At 47.3% G+C, this 19,410-nt stretch overlaps 1 protein-coding gene across 8 annotated transcripts in view; it reads right to left on the bottom strand.

Moving 5' to 3' along the window:
- XPO6 (exportin 6) overlaps positions 1 to 19,410 on the bottom strand; it is a 102,474-nt gene that overhangs the window by 21,925 nt on the left and 61,139 nt on the right. For 4 of the 8 annotated variants that reach the window (XM_047087410.1, XM_047087407.1, XM_047087409.1 and 1 more), the window contains 5 exons: positions 18,993 to 19,102; positions 10,013 to 10,121; positions 8,112 to 8,267; positions 6,950 to 7,019; positions 743 to 902 (listed from right to left, as the gene is read on the bottom strand). In XM_047087410.1, coding sequence (XP_046943366.1) covers positions 743 to 902; positions 6,950 to 7,019; positions 8,112 to 8,267; positions 10,013 to 10,121; positions 18,993 to 19,102 — 605 coding nt within the window. The remainder of the gene's footprint in view (positions 1 to 742; positions 903 to 6,949; positions 7,020 to 8,111; positions 8,268 to 10,012; positions 10,122 to 18,992; positions 19,103 to 19,410) is intronic. The other 4 variants (XM_047087411.1, XM_047087413.1, XM_047087408.1 and 1 more) reach the window with 3 other exon arrangements.

The raw sequence follows: 19,410 nt of genomic DNA, 5'->3' as shown, positions 1-19,410 counted from the left end.
GCTTGGCGTGTTATCAATGATACGGTGAGTGGGCCGGTGAAAGAGTCCGGTGGCTCAACTGTGGGCTGGACCCACATCTGCTCAATTTTGATCTAATCAATCCACCGGTTACCCTGAAATAGTCTGAACCTCCAAACACATTGAAGCATCTGACTGGTTAAGTGCCTGAGTTCGTGGGAGGCGCGCAGGGAGAATGGGGCAGTCAGGAGCGGTCCTCAACACATGCAGCCATAAACCCGAGGAGGGACCCGAGGGGAGGGGTAATGACAGAAGCCTGGTGGTAGAGAGGTTGGGAGCCACCTCTCTGGTCAAGCTTCAACTCCTCAGGACCTTCCCAGGGCTGGAAAAAGTCCCACCTCTAGCACCTGGCTGCCAGATGCCGACGGACTACCTGTTTGTCCTTCCACTCCCAGGGCTTTCCCGGTGTCTCTTTACCTGTGGGCAGAGACAGAAGACTGACCCCACGTGGCTTCTTCCGGGACTAACCCTGCCTTCTCATCCACAGACACAATCTGCAATGAAGTGAACGGCCTACGTGTACAGGCTAACCCCCGGCTGCTGAGCTAAGTGCCATATCTCGTGAACTCTCACAAGAAGCTACAAGGCACCAGGTCCCCTCCATGTCACAGCGAGGGACCTGAAGTCCAGAGGGGTCCGGTGGCCGCTCCGCGTCTGCCTTACAGCCGGCAGCACACCGCCCTCACGCAAGAAGGAGCGGCGCCGTGACGTCACTCTGGCCTACCTCTCCACGACGGTGAGGGCGTCGCTGAACCGTGCCGCAAACACGTCTCCGATGAAGTACTCGGCCAGCCGGCCCACGGCCTGCAGGAGGGAACTCAGGTCTCTCAGGGAACAGTGCAGTCGCCGGCAGTCATTCTCCGCTGTGATGTTCAACCTGTGGCCTGGAACGTAACACCGCAGGCGGTTTTCCACGGGAAGGACGCGTTTAGTTACCACCACGGACAACAGCTCCTACAGGCAAGCTACATTTAGCAAAACCAGTTGCTGAAACACAGCAACTCACAGGCTGCTTCCCAGACACGAGCTGGGAAAATGGGCCCAGTCCTCCATCTCAACCTGTACCCACACGCACCCCGGGGCCAGAGAGAGGGACAGCGAGCGCAGACAAGAGGGACACACGGCCTGGTGTGCCAACGTGGACGGAGCACCTGACGTCATTCCTCTTGTGACCCTGAGGTAGTGACACCACCAATTTTACACCCAAGGAAACCCACACAGGGAGGCCCAGCCACCCGCCCAAGGCGGGTCCTATTTCTGGGGCAGAACCAGGCTAAGCCTCTACAGCTGCAAACCTGCCTGCCTTCTGCACGTGGCCTGTCACACAGAATGGAATCTCCCTGGGCTGACAGGATTCACCCTGTTCAAAGAACCGGGGATAGCTGGCACTCCACCCCAGAAGGTCTGCGGGTAGCACGGTCTAGAATAAAGGCACGGGGCCTGGATTCACAAGACGGGTGCCCTGCTACCCGCTGGCTCCGGGCCTCAGCAAACCCTTCCGAGTCTGGTTCCTTAAAGAGGAAAATAATGCTCCCATTAAATTCACTAGTGTAAAGGCAAAGTTAGAATGAACTATGAAGCATCCTTCGATGTTTTAAGAAATAGGTGTAACAAAAAACTTGTGATTTTCTACGGCCTGAGACTTTCTTACTTTTCCATACGATTTCTTCAAGCCGAGTGATTTAGGTGCGAAGATGAAGGACAAAAACATCTTCAATTCAGCCCATCTCCTTGCCTTGTGGACCCCTCTCCCCACAAAGGTCCACAAAAGACAGTGAGAAGAGCCAAGCCAGGAGAGGGCGCTCTGAGTTGGACAGAGTTCTCCTCCTCCATCCAGTCGGAAGGAGGGAGGGAGGGGCAGTAACAGCAAGAGCCCCCTCCCTGCCCACAGGGCACCTACAAATCCTACCCCTCCCTAGATACCAGCCCCCTCCTGTGGCAAATTCAGGGGTTTACTCCGTTAGAAGAGAGGAACTGGCTAAGGGCAACCCTGCTCCCGTGGTGTCCCACAAGCATCTTCCTAGAACCCAGACCTACAGATGCAGCTCCCCTTAAGCGAGTGTCAAACCCCCTGGGGCTCTTCCAGTTAAGGCAGGAGAGCCCGGACCACTCCCCCCTCCCCCCCCCCCACGCCTCCATCAACACCAGGGCTCTCATGACCTCACTGCCTTCTTCCCCCACCCCCCCGCCCCGTTCCAATACCTCACCCGGACCCACTGTTAACCCCCAGTGCCTCAGGTCCCTGCCCGGACTGTCCACTGCATCCCTGACCACTCACGCCCTGTATGCTCTTCTCCAGATTCACATAACTACCACGTCTTCTGGGAGACCTTCTCTCCATATTGCCCGACAGAAGGAATGTGCTTCCCTCCTTTCCTGCATCCCCCTCCAGGGCACCTCAAGTACACATGCAGATAAACTAATGAGCTACAAGTCTCCTCACTGACCATGAACTCCTTCACGGGGAGGGGCTGTGGCCAACACTCTGCACAGCGCCTGGTACGGAAGAAGTGACCACAACGAACGAATGAATTAGATACGGCTGAATACAGAGCAAACTAGAGCAGTACAGGGAGGCTTGGGGAGCTTGAGGTCCTCGTACTGCCCTTGGGAATGTTCCCCTGATTATTTAAATGTGATTATGGATAAACAACACCTGTGGCGAGACAAACAGCAAAGGCTGCACACCTAAGAAATTGCCGGATGAAGCGGCAAGTTTGATGCCTCAGATCCTACGCTGGCTTGCACGTGATGAGGCTAGAAACAGACCTGTGACAGCCCCCAAGGGTAGACATGGGTTTGGAAAAAGGTGTGGGTCACATCCCCAGGAGCAGGAGGACAAAAGGAAGGGGCAAATCAAGGAAGGTCTTTACAGGGACAGAGCCGGTGACAAAGGCCAGCTTTGGCCCACCCCTGCCTTCCTCACCTGGTCCTCCACCCCCAGCCCCGCACAGAGAGGAGTGCCTCAGTGAGGAAAACACCAAGCGGTGGGATTCGCGGCCTGCAGGCACCCTGCCAAGGTCACTGGGGCGGGCGCCTAAGTGACCTAGAGTGAGCCAGCTCCTCTAGTCAGAGCAAGAGGACGACCACCCCACGCCAGCCAGATGAGCCCACAAAACAGAGAGAACCAAGAGGTATTTTTGATCATGCGAGAGACAACGCTGCCTCTCTTCCTCTCCCAGCTAACAAAAGCACCACAATCACGCACTTTCTGAATGTCAAGGATTTTCAGGCTTACAGCTATATAACTGACTCCCAGGGTAAACTAAAACCTGTTTTCCTTTGCACACCAAGCTTTAGGGCTGTGGGAAACAAAGCCTTAAGAAAAATCTGCCCTGGAACTGGGTGTGGTGCTGCTAGTGTCGGCCGAAAAGAGACCAGCCTTTCTCTCCCCGGGGCAGCGAGGACAGATTCTGACTCCGCACTCGCCGCCCGCACACCTTCATCGCCTCGCCCTCGCCCAGGAGGCTCTCCACCCTGCCGACTGCTTCCCAACTTCTTGTGCCCTTAGGTTTACCCAAGAACAAGGTTCTTGAACAGTTTAAAACATGAAGGGAAACAAAAACTGAACCAAGATACCACCCTAAATCGGGTTTCCATTGGCGTCTGAGTCCTAACAGTCCTGGAGTCATTGTGAGCAGGCCTCCCCGCCTGCTCCTGAGTCCACCCGGCTACAGCCGGTGCGGGGCCTCCTCCCAGCCTCTCCCCACAAGCCTCTTCGGGGAGTCCTCCATGTTTAAACAGCTTGGCCAGAAACGACAGAGAAAAAGTGTCCCTCCCCCCCACAATTCCTTATTGGCATCCCTGGTCCCACCCCGAGGGAAGAACACAAAACGAGCCTAGGCCTGCTTACGAATGGCAGCCTTGGGGAGAGGCAAAGACAGAGACTCTCCTCTCGGCTCAAATACACCCCTGCATCCCTTCATTTCCCATGTCACCCTCTGGCTGAGAATCCCTGCCATCCTGCTCGTTCCCTTCTAAACCTGCCCGAATTTGTCAAAGAGCAGTACTTGGAATGAAAACCAGCTTAGGACCGCTGTGATTTTAAACTATCAGTTTGAACCATAAGAAACTGCTGATATGTGTCCACTTCTGACAGAACAAAACTGCAATTCCATATAATTCAACTGAAGACACACATACCATCTACAGTGCGTGTCAATGCAAACTGCGACTGCTGCTTGCCTACTGTCTGCAAGACAGATAAGCACATAGGCAGGAGGCACCCCAAATTAAAATCTCTGCGCCCACCCCCGAGCCTAGAACCTTCACACCGCCAGCAGCACCAAATGCTGAGTTCCCTGAGTTCCCACTGAGAAAGCCGTTCAGAACCACCCCCTTCTCCTATTTGGCTAAGGCTTAGATGTCCGCCTAATAGCAAAGAACAGCCGCAAAGGGGAACCCTCAGAAGGACATCACTGCCACATGGAGGTTTGTGGGACAGAAAACATCACAGCCACACTGAAGTGCAATCTTCTATCAAGCAAGTCGCCCTGAAGCCATCTAGGTGCATGCGCTTTTTACCACATCCAAAGGACAGCTCCCTGGCAAATCAATGCCCGGCAGGGAAAACATCTTCATGTTAAATATAACTCAGTCTTCTTTTGTTGGGGGGGCTGCGGAGGTAGAGATGTGAAAATCCCCATTTGAGGAATTCTACTCTGAGAGAACAAGTAGGTCATAAATGAAGCCAAGCAGAACAAAGAATAGAAGAGACACAACAACCAAAGACGGGATCTTTCAAACCACAGACGGTTGAGAAAGATAGGCAATGTGGGCGAAGAATGACCTCCCAGGGGCAAGACCCGCACACAGCCACTGAGGTGCCACAGCGACCTCAGGCCTGGTCTCCGTCCTAATGAGGAAGTAGAGGCAGGAAGATCGGCAGCAGGTGTAAACAGTCAGTCTCCCATCCACACAGCCTCCAGGGAAGATTCGAGAATTAAGAGCTGGTGAGAAGTAAAGCACATGAATGGAGGGGCCACCCTCTCAGAGGAAGATGCCACAGTTTCTGTTAAGAGGCAGGAAGGCTGCTAATCCAGCATGGAGGTTATTTGAGAGGTTAGATGGCCATGGGAACCAGGGAACAAAATGTATTCAGAGTTTCCATTTTTTAATAGGCTTTGCATTGGAAACTTGGCTTTGGAGCCACCAAGGGATGGGGGAATGCTTCGTCACGGATAAGAGAGATCGTTTTAAAACAGTAAGTATTTCTCTGGCCTGAGAGGAGTATGCACCAAGGAGCAGTGCTAGGGATGAGATTTATAAACGATCTGGAAAGGCCAGGCACACTGGGAAACCGCCAGTAAACGGGCTTCAGTGAGAACAGGTATATGATATTTCATTCAGGGAAAAATAAATCAGATTATCCTTCTCGGATGAGAAACTCTAAGTTACCAGTATGTCTCAGAAAAAGGATTTAGGAGTCGCTCAGATTTTTCTCCTCAAGACAGACTCAACATAAGCTCTATGTAGGGGTCAATTTGGGGGGGTGGAGGAGTACATGCTCAATTTCTTAAAAGATCGAGAATAAGATCAAGACCAGGTCTTTAGCATGCTGAGTACATTCTAATTTGATGAGTGGCCCTGAGGGAGAGACCACCAGGGTACAATTTTCCCCAAGAATGGATGCTGGAAACATCTGTAGCATTTATACAGTCAAATGATTTTTGTTAATGTTGACAGCATATTTTACAGGCATGTTTGCTTTGAAAAGTGATCTTTTTAAAGTTCTTTGTAAGCTGTTCTTAACCTATCTACAAACTTAGGGGCATGCCAAGTCCCATCAACCTCCTGGGGCCCAGCGGATTATTTAGAAGCTAATAATACAGTCATGGAAACAAACCGTCACAGGCCACCAAGAAGGGCAGCCCCAGACAGAGCCTCTCGTGGAGGTTCTGCCATGAATAACAAGCTCGCCCAGGAGATGGTCTCTACCCTGAGCGGCTCTGTGCCAGGCTCAGACAATTACACAGCAGAGGGGCTGGGGGCCGGGGCCAGGCAGGACTCCTGGAAGGAAAACACTGGGAAGAAGATGGGGGAGGCTGGAGGGATACGGGGAAGCACGGGTGCATTTGTAGGCACAAGAAGAAGTTTTTGGTGTTTTCAACTAGCTAGCAAAAAATGGACGGCAGATTTTAGTTCATTCAACTTTCTAATCCTTCCCTATTATACCATCTTGGGACAAAGTGACATCTCTGGACACCCATTTCCTCTTCCATAAAATAGGAGACCAGGACAGGTGAGAGAGTTAAAGACAGCGTAGGCAAAGAATACAGTGCCTGGCGTGTGACGTGTGTTCTACACACAGAAGCTGTTATTGTTATCAACCAAACGGCCAAAAACTGCTGACCCTAAACCCCAAGCAGGTGAGTGAAGCCACCTACCAAGGGCAGCCCAAAGTCTTCCCAGCCAGCTGCAGCCAGGCCTCCCGCGGGCCAGCTACGGGAGGAGAGCTAACAGCCACGAGCTGTCGGCATGTTCCCGCACAGGTCGGCCGACTCCAGAGCCGCTCCTGGGTCCTCTTACTGCTTAACACCAGGGAGGAAAGAGCACACGGCAGCAAAGCCCAAAGCCATTTTTCCCTAGCGTGCTTGCTGGTTTCAAAGACATAAGGAAATAGCCTAATTGCTGGGTTTTTGTTTCTTTTTCCCCCTCTAAGTCCCCCCTCTTTGCTCCAAATCAGCTGCTTCTTTCTCACTGAAACACCTGTTCGGAATGCACTGTCACAGCCTCATCCTTTACCTCCCCCACGGTTCCTTTTTGTCATTGATTCTTTAAGAAAGTTTTCCGTTTAGAAGTGGGGAGAGACAGAGCGGCGGGGAGGTGGCAGTGGAGAAATCATGTTGCGACAGCAAAGAAGGCAATAATTAAATATTAGCCCGATAGTTTTCTTAATGTCGGTTAAATTAGAAAATAAAAACCAGTTTACCTGACCCTGAAGTAACTATAAACTGCTGTAAACCCAGATAAACTTCTAAATTGTCCTGAAGAACTGGGAACTGAAAACAAAAAAACAAAGATTAAAAAAAAAAAAACAAACATAAGTCCAACTTTTAACAGCATTTTAACGTTAAAACATTACAAGATCTATGGGGGGTGGGGAGGGGCATCAGATTAAAAATACCCTTTTCTCTGAGAACCTTTACTGCCAGCTAAGGAGTGGCTCCCTTCAGTGCCCTGCCTTCAACAATTTCTACAATTCACACCACCAATTAATGTTTGGAATCAGAAAAGAAAAAAAAAAACAAAACAAACAACAACTTATCAGGTAGATAACTCTTTTCTAAACAAAGCAATGGATGCTGGGTTTGACTATTACGGTTCCTAAAAGAGGACACCAAACCCCAAATGATCTACACCTTCTAGAGCTTAAAGACGGAACCTATCTCCCTTCAAATCCAAGGGAAATCCTATTCTGGAAAGAACTGTCAGATAATCTGCCTTATTTAAGTGCATGGCAGAGTGAAAAGACAGGCCCAATTTTTTAGAAGTCTGATTCCCTTACTCATGTGGCAGACAGGACCCTCATAACCAGAGCTATCAGTATCTTTTCTTTCTAAAGCTGCTAACTCACCGTTAGGACAAAGATCAGACTTCAATGTGACAGGTCCCTACGAAAGGCAGATGGCGAAACACAACAGAACTGTCTACAAGAGAACACAAGACCCCCCTCCCCCAAATCATCTTGTCCTTGAAGAAGAGATAGGCTTAATGAAATCTCCCCAAATAACAAGCACCACTGAGTGAAGGAAAGCGGTCCTTACGACTAAGATTCTAGCACATGAATATACGCAGAGTGCTAGCGACGGGCTTTACAAAGGCTCACTTTGCAGCAATGCGATCTTTAGCAAGAAGTCCTCTGCGTGGCCTGGTCATTTCTGAGCTACTGATGCAGGCCTGAAGGCATTAGTAAAATTCATATTACATGTGAGAGTTCAGGAAGAAAAACAGGGCTTCCAAAAGCGGATTTAAAATATTTGGGGACATGTTAGCATTGGTTAAACTTTGAGGGTAGGTGATGGTCATCATTATTCTTTGTTTAAAATGTATACCTATGTATTTTAAAATACCGGTGAGCAAAAAAGCCTTACTACTCGTGCTACATGTGCAGGGAGAGAATCAGGCTCTTCGTTCCCCTCCCGATGGTGAGTTACCAGTGTCGAGAAGGCGTGTGTGGGAAGGAGCTCCATCACTTTGGCCACTACCTCCAAGCTCTGGCGTAAGTACCGCTGCCACTCTGTCTGCTGCTGTGGGGGAAACACAGAAGGATCAGCTCTCCCGGAAAGGCAGTCCTGTCATCTTCCCTGCCCATCTAGCCTCAACCTCAAGTCCGCTCTCGGACATAAATCTTGAAGAAGTGGCAAATGACGGAACCAGGTCATTTGGTACTTTAAAAAGGCCAACCTGGAATCTTTTTTCTAATCCAATGAATTAGTTTCCTAAAAAGCTGTTTCCTCAGCACATGATCCAGAGAGAATGACCTACTTCTTCCCCCTACAGTCACAGGGACACAGAGATTTTAAAAAGCCACTGGTGAAATGCTCAAGGCCCCTCTATGAGAACGCAGCTATAGGAACCGGTCACTCGTTCATTACCTTCTGAAACAGTGCATTACTAGGTCCCTAGCAGTAGAACGGACTGCGTCAGTGCCACTCAAAGTACGGTCCACAGACACGGTAGCACCAGCATCTCCCACGGCCTTGTAGGAAACGTAGATTCTGTGGCCCCCACCCCTAAATCAAAGTCTGTTTAACAAGCTGTCCCAATGATTTTTACCTATGCTCCAACGTGAGAAGCACTGAACTAAATTGTACAGCTAACAAGAAGTGAAGCTAAAGTTTACCGAGCACCCACGACGTAGCAGGCATGCAGCCAGCCCTTCCACACATTACCGTCACGTAACCGTCAGCACAGGCCAGTCAGCCACATCGCTCCCCTTTTGGGAGAGGAGAAAATTAAGCTCAGAGAAATCTAAGGCCCAGACTTCTATCTCCTTGTGGCCCAAGGTTTCAGAGATTCAAACCCAGGCCTTTGAGTTCCAAGTACAAGGCTCTTTCTAACCCAAACACGGCCACTCTCAAGGTCTCAGCCATGCCACGGTCAGTTATTTTGAGAGCCCTACCAGTGACTTGAAAATTCTAAAGTGCATGGTGCTTAAGAAAAAGGAACATGGGAATTGTGTCCTTCAACACATTTGCCTTACCCATGTTGGGCACACGAGTGTCAATAAATTCAAGATTGATTTTAAGATACTGATTTACAAAATATACTCATAAGAGACTTCTTTTCATCCTAGCCTTACCATTTCAGGAGCTCTTTATGCCCTGTCCCTCACCCCGCATCTAGCTAGCTTTTATTCGTTGCCCGGAGTGGGGAGCAGAGGTGTGGGTGCAAGGCAATACAGAGCCCTTGCTCAACCATTTCTCACTGTGCATATGGTGTCTCTACTTATCTCCCTAGTTCATACAGGTAAAAACGTGTCAACTTCTTTTTACAATTAACAAACCCCAAAAGACGAGTAGGATATATAGCTGGCCTTTGAATGACACAGGTTTAAACTGGGCATGTTCACTTACACAGGATTTTTTATTTCAACAAACATAGTACAGCTCTGGAAATGTATTTGCTCTTACCATTTTCTTCATGACATTTTCTTTTCTCCAGCTAACTTTATGGTAAAAATATGGTATAGAACTCATGTAACGTACAAAATATGTGTTAATCGACTGTCGATAAGACTTCCGGTGAACAGTCAGGCTGTTAGCAGCTAAGTTTTAGGGGAGCCGAAAGTTATACTTGGGATTTTCGACTGTACAGGTCGTCAGCACCCCTAGGCCCCACACTGGTCAAGGTCAACTGTAAAGTTCAAACACACAATTCAAACTGTAAGACTACTCTGGCTCCAGAGCAGAGAGCTTACAGGTTCCAAGTCTCCGTTTGGACTCACACCGAAAATGACAATGACTACGGTTGATTAGGCCATGCCGCTTACATCATCATCCAGAGTCTCGTCATCCAGCTCCTCCAACTGGGCCTGGTTGTATCTGAACTGGATTCGATTCAGCACCTCCGTGAGCAAGAGGACTAGAGCGTCTTCGTACCTATGCGGCAGGGAGAAATTCAACAACAGGTGACAGCAGGCTTTTAGCCTGGGTTTTGAAAAGGCCTCCTACACTCTGAAGAAGAATAGCGTCCCTGCTGGATTACCACATACAAGCAGTATCTGAACTAGATTTAGCTTATGGGCTGGCAAGTGCATATGTGAGAGTGGAACGGTGGCAGGGGTATTTCTTTATTTTGCTATGTTCCAGACACCTTCTTGACGGATGGACCCTTTATCATTAGACGATGTCCTTTGTCCCCAGCAGCCACTCTTGTCCTAAAGTCTATTCTGTCTGACACTAGCATAGCTGCCCTGAATCTCTTTTGGTTACTGTCTACATGGAATAGCTTTTTCTATCCTTTTACTTTCAACCTGTTTGTGTCTTTGAAACTGAAGTGAGTCTCTTATAGACAACATGTAGGGGGATCATGTGTTTTCAATCCATTCTGCTAATCACTGCTTTTTAAACTAGAGAAGTTATATTCTTTACGTTTAATGTAATTACTGGTAAGGAAGGACTTCTGCCAGTATCTTTTGTTCAGCTCCTCCATTAATGCCTTCTTTCGTGTTAAACAGATACTTCTTTTCACTCCCCTGGCATTCTTTTCACCATATACTCTTGAGTTATTTTCTCAACGGGTGCCCGAGGGATTATAAGTAATGATATATAAATACCAATTCACACCGATTCAGTAGAAGGTTCAACTCCATGATTAAATCCTTTTAACATCTGTGAGAGGTAGGTATATTATTGGTGTTTCTCCGACAAGGAAACCACAGTTAACAAAAGTGAGACAGACTGCCCATGGTCACCAAACTAGGTGATTTGAACCTGGGGCTCCCTAACTCAACATCCTATGCCCTCCTCTCTATGCATAAACCACCAATGGTCTTCGAGCCTGCTCCGCTCACTCCCCCAAAACCTTCAGTCAGAACACTTAAAACCTAAAGGAAGAAATGGAAAAGGTCTGGAGGAACCCTGCCCCTTCTCAAAGAAACACCTAAAGCTCCAGGCCTGGCTATTTCCCACGTGTGATGACAGCCTACCTCCGAAAACACCAAGTTACATGCAGCAGTCACACCCAAGGGCCACCAAACCCTAATTTTCAAGAACAAATCCCAAAGCCTAAATGTCTGTCCCGAAACGCTTCCAAGACAGGCTCAGGGACTGCTCCCACTCACAAAGCCGGGCACTCACGCCAGGCGTCCAGCGCCGATCCAGCCGCACGCTTTGTGACGTCAGGGCCCAGGCTGCACAGAGCACACCTCTCCTCTGCCTGGAGGCTCTGCAGCAGGGGCGCTGGAGGAAGACCAAGAGGCAGCAGGAGCACAGGGATGCCATTCTCCTGGTGGGCTCGCTGCCCTGGCAGTGTCACCCCAGTGACGGTCACCTGGAGGTAAGAACTGGTCCTACTTTCAGCTTTCACATTCCTACAGCCAGCCGCATGCACTCTCGGAGGTGCCAGCAGCAGCCAGGTCGCACCCCGTCCTCTCAGGAGTGAGCACCAGCTCCAAGCCTCCACCCCCCTGCCTGGCCGAGCTCCTGGGTGCCCTCTCTTCAGAGACCTGAGCTGCACGGGGCCCATCCCTGCGATCCAGATCTGAACAGCTCCACTCTTTTCCTTCAGCCCTGGGGGTGGGCTGCCTCCTGTAGTTCTCATCTGCTGAATCTTGGTGTCTCCTTCTTGCTCTTCCGGCCCTCCAACACCGGTTTCATCAATCTCTTACACCGAATTCTTAAAACAATTAAGTGTGGTGTCCGTTCTCCTGACAGGACTCTACCTAATGAACCATCTAATCCAACATAGGTGAGTACCAGACAAGCTAACCACAGCTAAAAGGAATCCAGCGCCAAGATCAAATACAGTCAGTCCATCTAGTCTGCTACAACCCTTGTAACGACTCTGTACACAGTCTCGAGACTACTTGGAAATCCTCCTATGCTGTCACACTGCAGAGTCTGGTAAGCACAAGAGTTCTTTTTTTCACTAAGACAGAAACACTGACCACCCCTCCCCGCAGTGTTTGCAAATGACTTAACAACCCAGGCTGGATGGGCAACCAAGCAAGGCCGCCCAGAAAGTAACGCTGGCAGGGAAGATCACTCACAAAATAGGCAACGTCTGTGGGAAGAATTGCCAGCAGACTCAAAATCCTATTTCAGTCGACTTCAGAGAAAGGTAAGATCAAACACTTAAGCCTGGAGCTTATATTTGCCATTTGCTCAGACATAAATTCCTAAAGTTAGTTACACAAGGTTTATGCTATAAATCACTACGATGGACCAGTGCATTTTCACAATTTTGCTAGGAAAGAAAATCCACTTCAGACCAGAGGACAGATGAAACCCGTCATCTACAAGTTGTCCTGCTGAGCTCAAAAGGGACTTTAAAGACTTTGTAAAATGCACAGAATAACCCTAAATTAGACCTAAACCCCTACCGGCAGTTAGCAGCTCTGGCTGCAAAAAAAGCTTATCCCATAGAAAACGGACCCCAACCAGGAACCAGGCTAAACACACTCAGGTAGTAACTGCTCTCCCCAAGTGGCTGGTGAAGGTGGGCAGAGTATTCGGGTGTGGCAGACTCCGGCTCCCTACCCAAGACCCGTTCTTCCTTTCCTCCTCAGCAAGACAACACTGGGCGCTGAGGCCGAGTGGAAGACCACATTTCCCAGCCTCCCTCGCAGATGGCAGCGGTCGAGGACATGCTAAGAGGAGTCACAGGGCAGAGCCTCCGGACAAGAGCCTTTTGTCCAACTCTCCCCTTCTCATTCCTGCTACCTGCGTTGCGGGTGCGAGGTCTCTACATGCAGCATCTCTGAGCCTAAGGTGACCGTGGTGACGGAAGCCATGCCTGAGGCTGGTTCACATAAAGAGGTAAAAGCATTCGAGATACTAGTCAGCCTACAAAGAATGAGGAGACACTGACCATTAATCAAGGGAAAGACGATCAACAGAAGCCAACCTCAAGACGCCAGTACCCTGGAATTGTCGAAGACTTTTTTTTAAGGCAGCTGGTATAACCATCCTCCGTAATGTTCTTCGGGCAGGAGGTGCTAGGCACTGAATTGAACTGGGTCCACTGGAAATTCTTATGTTGAAGCCCTATCCCCCGTGTGACTGTACTTGGAGATAAGGCCTATAAAATGGGAACAGAGGTTACGTGAGGTCATAAGGGTGAGACCCTATCCAACGGGACAGTGGCCTTACATGAAGAGAAAGTGACAGGGGAGAGTGCATGTGTGCCACTCGCTCTCCCGTGCAAGCACAGAAGGGCCACATGAGGACACGGAGAAGGCGAGAGTCTGCAAGCCAGGAAGAGTCCTCACCAGGAAGTGAACCTGCCAGCACCTTGAGCCGGGACTTCCAGTCTCCAGAACTGTGACAAAGTAAATTCCCGCTGTTTAAGCCACCCGGCCTGTGGTATTTTGTCAGGACAGCCCAAGCTCGTTAATACAGTAAGTAAATGATCATAGGAAAGAAACCTGGAACTTTAAGAATGAAGGACAAAAGCAAGAAATTGAAAATGTCTGGGTAAATACCATTTCTCTACTGTTCTCCAGACTATTTCTCTCCTCTTAAGATCTTTAAAATATGAATGATGGATGAAGGCAAAAATAAAACACTGTCTGCTGGGGTTGTCCACGTATATAGACATAAAGCATGTGGCAACTTCAGTATAAAGGGAGGGCAAAAGGATCTATGTGGTGACAAGGCTTCTTCTACATACACTCTCAGTGGTGAAGGGTTAAAAGGAAAAGTAGACATATTGTAATACCAGAGCAACCTCTTAAAAACCTCAGATAAAGACAGAGAGTCAAACAGACATACTGAAAAGGGAAACTAAATTTGCGTGAAACTAACAACAGAGTCTCAAAATAAATGAAGCAAAAACTGATAAGGGCTGAGAGGAGACATTGGTAAACCCACAATTACACACGGAGAGCTTACCTCGCTCCCGGTCACTGACTGAACATGACAGAGGACACACAGAAATGCCACCTGCCAACCCGACCTAACCAACATTTACACAACACCCCATCAGACAACAGCAGAATACACACTCTTTTCAAGTGCACGATGAACAATCACCAAGACAACTAAGTCATAAAACAAATCTTAACAAATTAAAAAGAACTGAAATTAAAAAGAACACAAACTACGTTTGCAGATCATGGTAACTAGAATATGGTAACAAGACAGATGGAGAATCTCCAATATCTGGAAGTTAAACAGCAAAGAGGAAACCCCAAGAGAAATTAGAAAATATCTTCAGTGAGGGGTGCCTGTATGGCTCACTTGGTTAAGCATCTAGCTTCAGCTCAGGTCATGATCTCACGGCCCATGGGTTTGGGCCCCGCGTTGGGCTCTGTGCTAACAGCTCAGAGCCTGGAGCCTGCTTCAGATTCTGGGCCTCCCTCTCTCTCTGTGAGCATTCTCTCTCTCTCTCTCTCTCTCTCTCTCTCTCTCTCTCTCTCTCAAAAACAAACTTAAAAATTTTTTTGGATGAAGCTAAAGCAGTACTCAGAGAGAAATGTGTAGCATTAAATGTTTAAACATGCAACGGTCATAAACCTACAGACCTCTGTGACTGGAGCCACAAATGTGATTCCGAAGCACCCCAACTTCTGAGTTAAATAAAACTGTACACGTTAGGACAACTACAGAGTAGGTGTTCAGTAAACAAAGAACAAATGAACAAAAACATGAATGCAGGCAATAAACAGACAAAAGTCCAAGTGAGAGAGGGCTACAAAGGACAGGGGTGGGATGCCGGCCCAATTTTGAAATTACTGAGACCCCATTCACTTGCTCTCTGGGGCCGTCAACAGCATGAATTTCTCTTCCTAGGAGCTAGGAAACGACCAGAGCCCTGATAGAAACCTAGTTGACACCTTTTATTAAGTGTATCAAAATGTCATGGGTCACAACAGCACTTCCTTTTTGTTAAGCAGAAAACCCACCCGGAAGGAAAGGGCAGCAATTGTTCTCACGCTCGCCCACATGTGTTTACAGTCCAACCCGGTGTCACTCGGGATCCCTGGCTGCTCTGTGGCTGGTCCTTGCCAGCACTCTCACGACGAAGCGGTCACAGGACATGACTCGAGAACTTTAGAGGTTGCTTAACTCCCTTCAGGTTTCCTCCTCTTCCTGCAAGAAGTTCCTACACAGGTGGCTCCTCTCACAGTGACAAGCACAGAGAGAAGGGAGTGAGAGGGAGCGAGTAGAAGAGAATCAGTTCTTCACCAAACACCTACTATCGGCCAAGCTACTCGACACGCACCGGTTCACTTCGTTTACTCAACAACCTGTAAGTCGGCACAACCTTCCCCAGAGTACAACGGAGGAAAAGGAAACTGAAATTCAGGTCTTCCCAAACCACCACCTGAAGATGGCCAACCCGGACCACGAGCTCCAGCAGCGGCTTTGTTCTGCTAAGTTACAGAACACAGTCCTCGCACAGAGGGACCCAAGTCCCCAGCAGCTCTGATCAAGAAACTCTGGAGCATTCTCAACAGAGTGAGGAACATGAGGAGCTCCGATTTCCAAGCTCCTAGGTCCAAAAATAAACTCATGTACATTTGTGCTTCTAAATTTGTAGCCTACAATGCCTACACCACTTTGTTGTGATGGATGATGCAAAACCTGTAAACCGCAAGGGACAGGAACTGAGTGACTTAACCACACCTACGTTTCCCATTTAAGACACCAAGAAAACATTCTTGACGAGTTCCTGCAACATCAATTGCTTCTGAAATTCTGGCTTAAGCCACAAATGTGATTCCAAAAGCACCTCAACTTCTTTCAGATGCATTTTACCAGCCGAAAAACATTTGATCACATTTACGTGCTTTAGTTAAAATGAGTGGGCCACGACCAGTAGCCAGCGGTCTTTATCAACTACTTTTGTGAAACAGCACATCTCTGACGCATCAGGGTCTCTTAGAACCTACAACAGTGGTTGCCACACTTCAAAACTTTCATTTAAGGACTTGAGCGCACACCTGCATAAATATACAGTGTTTAAGAGGTGACCGGAAAAATACAGACATTAAAATTCAACTATTTTCTTTGTGCCCCTCAGCGGACTACCTTATACAGCCCTCTTTGTAATCTGTAACCCAGATACCAAGTGATATCTGCTCAATAAACAGTTCCCTGGTGATGGTTAACTAATAGCAAAAAACCCCAGACGAGCTTTGAAGATTTCAAGGCTTTTTTTGTTTTTCAAGGGCATAAAAGTGTTGTAAGTGTATGTTTGGGGGAAAAAAAGTCATAGGGGCACCTGGGTGGCTCAGTCCAACTTCAGCTCAGGTCATGATCTCACGGTCTGGTCCATGGGTTCGAGCCCTGCATCGAGCTCTGTGCTGACAGCTCAGCGCCTGGAGCCTGCTTCGAATTCTGTGTCTCCCCCTCTCTCTGCCCCTCCCCTACTCACACTGTCTCTCTCTCTCTCTCTCTCTCAAAAATAAACATTAAAAAAAGTCATAAAGAATTAGAAAGCCTCATTTAGGATGATAATCAAATGATCAATAAAAAAATTCTTAGGGACATGTGGGTGGCTCAGTCAGTTAAGCGTCCTGTGCTTGATTTCAGCTCAGGTTTCACCTCATGGTTTTTGAGATTGAGCCCCAAATCATTGGGCTCTGTGTTGACAGCACAGAGCCCACTTGGGATTCATTCTCTCTCTCTCTCTCTCTCTCCCCCTCTCCCTCTCCCTCTCTTACTCATACACTCTCTCTCAAAATAAATAAATAAACATCAAAAAAAATTCCTAGTGTTGAAAGTGATCAGCCATCACCCCTGACAACCCAGTGACATCAGATGACAGATGCCTGGGCAGACAGGTCAACATCTGAAGGTGGACTAAAAGGCCTTTAGGCCACCTGGGGGCCCTGATCACTGAACTCCATGGTCACCACCACAGTCCGACGGCAGCAACGTCTTCTACTACTTATTATCATGGTTGCAGTCATCACTGCGACCATTTACTGAGTGCCTAATACAGGCTAAATACTGTGCCAGGCATTTTATATACGTGATTTCCTTGAATCCTAACCATCCTGAGAGAAAGGTCAACATGCACATTTTGCAAGAGGAAATGTGATCAGCATATAACTTGACCAAAAGTAACACTGCTCCCATGAAGCAGAAAAGGAATTTAAATTGTATACCACTGCTCCTTCTGTCGGTAGGTTGGTGTGCACAAGTGTATCTTTAACACTAATGATCTGCCAGATTAATACTAAAATCTACTTAATACTACACTCTGCAGATTTTCTCAATGGAACCATATTCTCCACACCTAAAACACGTTTGTACTGTGCTTTAAAAAGCATTTTCATATTAATCATTTCCTCAGTTTATTCTTCCAACAAGCGTGAGATGTCAAGTCTCCCACTAAACATAGCAAAATCAAGCACAGTCCCGGAACTACAGGACCCAACTGTTCAGCACACAAAATAGAGAATAAGGCAAAAATACCTTTCCTTTGAAGAATCTCATTCAAAAACACAATAACTAACTTTTAGTTGGCAAAATCACCAAAAACAGGATCTACTGTTGTGTAAGAGTTTCGGATACACGAATATACACCCACAAAGCACATCTGACCTGACAACAAAGCAACTTGCAAGCTATTTTGCAATCACACAAATAATGTTTGGGAACAAAAGTGCAGATTTTTAACTTGAAATGCAAATATTCAGTTTAAGATTACAAAAACTCATTAAAACTTCAGCAATACAAGGGTGGGTTTCCAGAGGGTCCGATCTCTTCCCAGGCCAGGATTCTCCTCGCCGCCCCCCACGGGGCACATTGTTAGGAAGGGGTGTTCACTCACCACCAACCACTGATGCCATCTACTGAGCGAGCATTCGTAATGTGCCAAGCGTTCTAGATTCATTAGCTCAATATTTCACTTCTTAACTAAATAACTATGGTGGACAGGAACTACACTTTCTGCCTGCAAGCAAGAAAAATGACCTTGAGGAACATAAGGGGAAAAACATTTCCCCATTTTCTGTTTTTTAAAAAATACAATAGAGTGGCGCTTGGGTGGATCAATCGGTTAAGCATCCAACTTCAGCTCAGGTCACGATCTCGCAGTTCGTGGGTTCAAGCCCTGCATCTGGCTCTGTGCTGACAGCTCGGAGCCTGGAGCCAGCTTCGGATTCTGTGTCTCCCTCTCTCTGCCCCTCCCCTACTCGCACTCTCTCTCTAAAATAAATAAACATTTTTTTTAATTAAATAAATAAATAAAATAGAAATAAATACAATAGAAAGTACAAAAGTAATTATCGCTGGACTGTGGGATTATGGATATCTTTTCTTTATATTTTTCTATCTTTTCCTAGTTTTTAAAATACTTATTTTTCACAGCAGGTATTTACTATACTTTATTTAGGAAATTTTCACACACATACAAAAGGAGCTAGCATATAATGAACCCCAAGTTACCATCAATAAAGGTCAACATCAATTATCAACACACGGCCAACCCTCCTTTCCCTCTATCCCAGTGGATTATTTTAAGGCAAATCCCAGACGTCCTATCATTTCATCCATCCAATAAATACTTCAGTTTTTAATCTCTAAAATAAGGGCCACTTAAAAACAAACCCTTGAGACAGTTATCACAGCTAAAGAACTATACAAATTACATTTTTAATCAGAAAATAAAATGTTTTAAGAAAATGAAATATTTAAAGGGGGAAAAAATATATGAAAATGCTCAATGACATTACTACCTACCCAGCTTGTGTGACCCAGTTTCACTGAAGAGGTCTGACGGCCTGGCTGTCCCTTTAAGCCACAAGAAAAACACAAAAATGTCTATTTCTATTTATCAGTATTTCTGAGGTTTACCTGTTGAGAACTGCTTCCTTGTCTCCCAGACGGCTTTTAATTTTACTTGTCAGATAGTCCAGAAAGAGCGTCCAGATATCCAAACAAGAGAAGTAACCTTCATGAGTAGGCTATGATGCAAAAGAAATCCAGACAATGAAATTACTTAACGCAGCTCCTCCTAAGAAACATCCCCACCAGTGTTTATTTCCATCAGGATGGTACAACCCTAAGCCTAGATTCCCTCCACTTCCTGGTAACCACAACTGCAATCTTTCAAATGGTTTTCATGACTGGGCCCTGGTGAACCTAACAAGACAAAGGTGTCATGGAACATATCATTATTAGGGAGATTCTATGCAGGACAAACTTAATTACACAATAAGCCAAGCAGACACCAATCTTTAAATCTGAGATTGATGGGGAGGACTCTTACAGA

This window comes from Lynx rufus, unplaced genomic scaffold (genome assembly GCF_022079265.1).
Source record: "Lynx rufus isolate CCGP_SWC_20201006 ecotype Redwood Valley unplaced genomic scaffold, mLynRuf1.p SCAF_23, whole genome shotgun sequence".
Taxonomy (NCBI): domain Eukaryota; kingdom Metazoa; phylum Chordata; class Mammalia; order Carnivora; family Felidae; genus Lynx; species Lynx rufus.
Note: the sequence above shows the minus strand (reverse complement) of the source record. Positions and strands in the feature narration are given on the sequence as shown.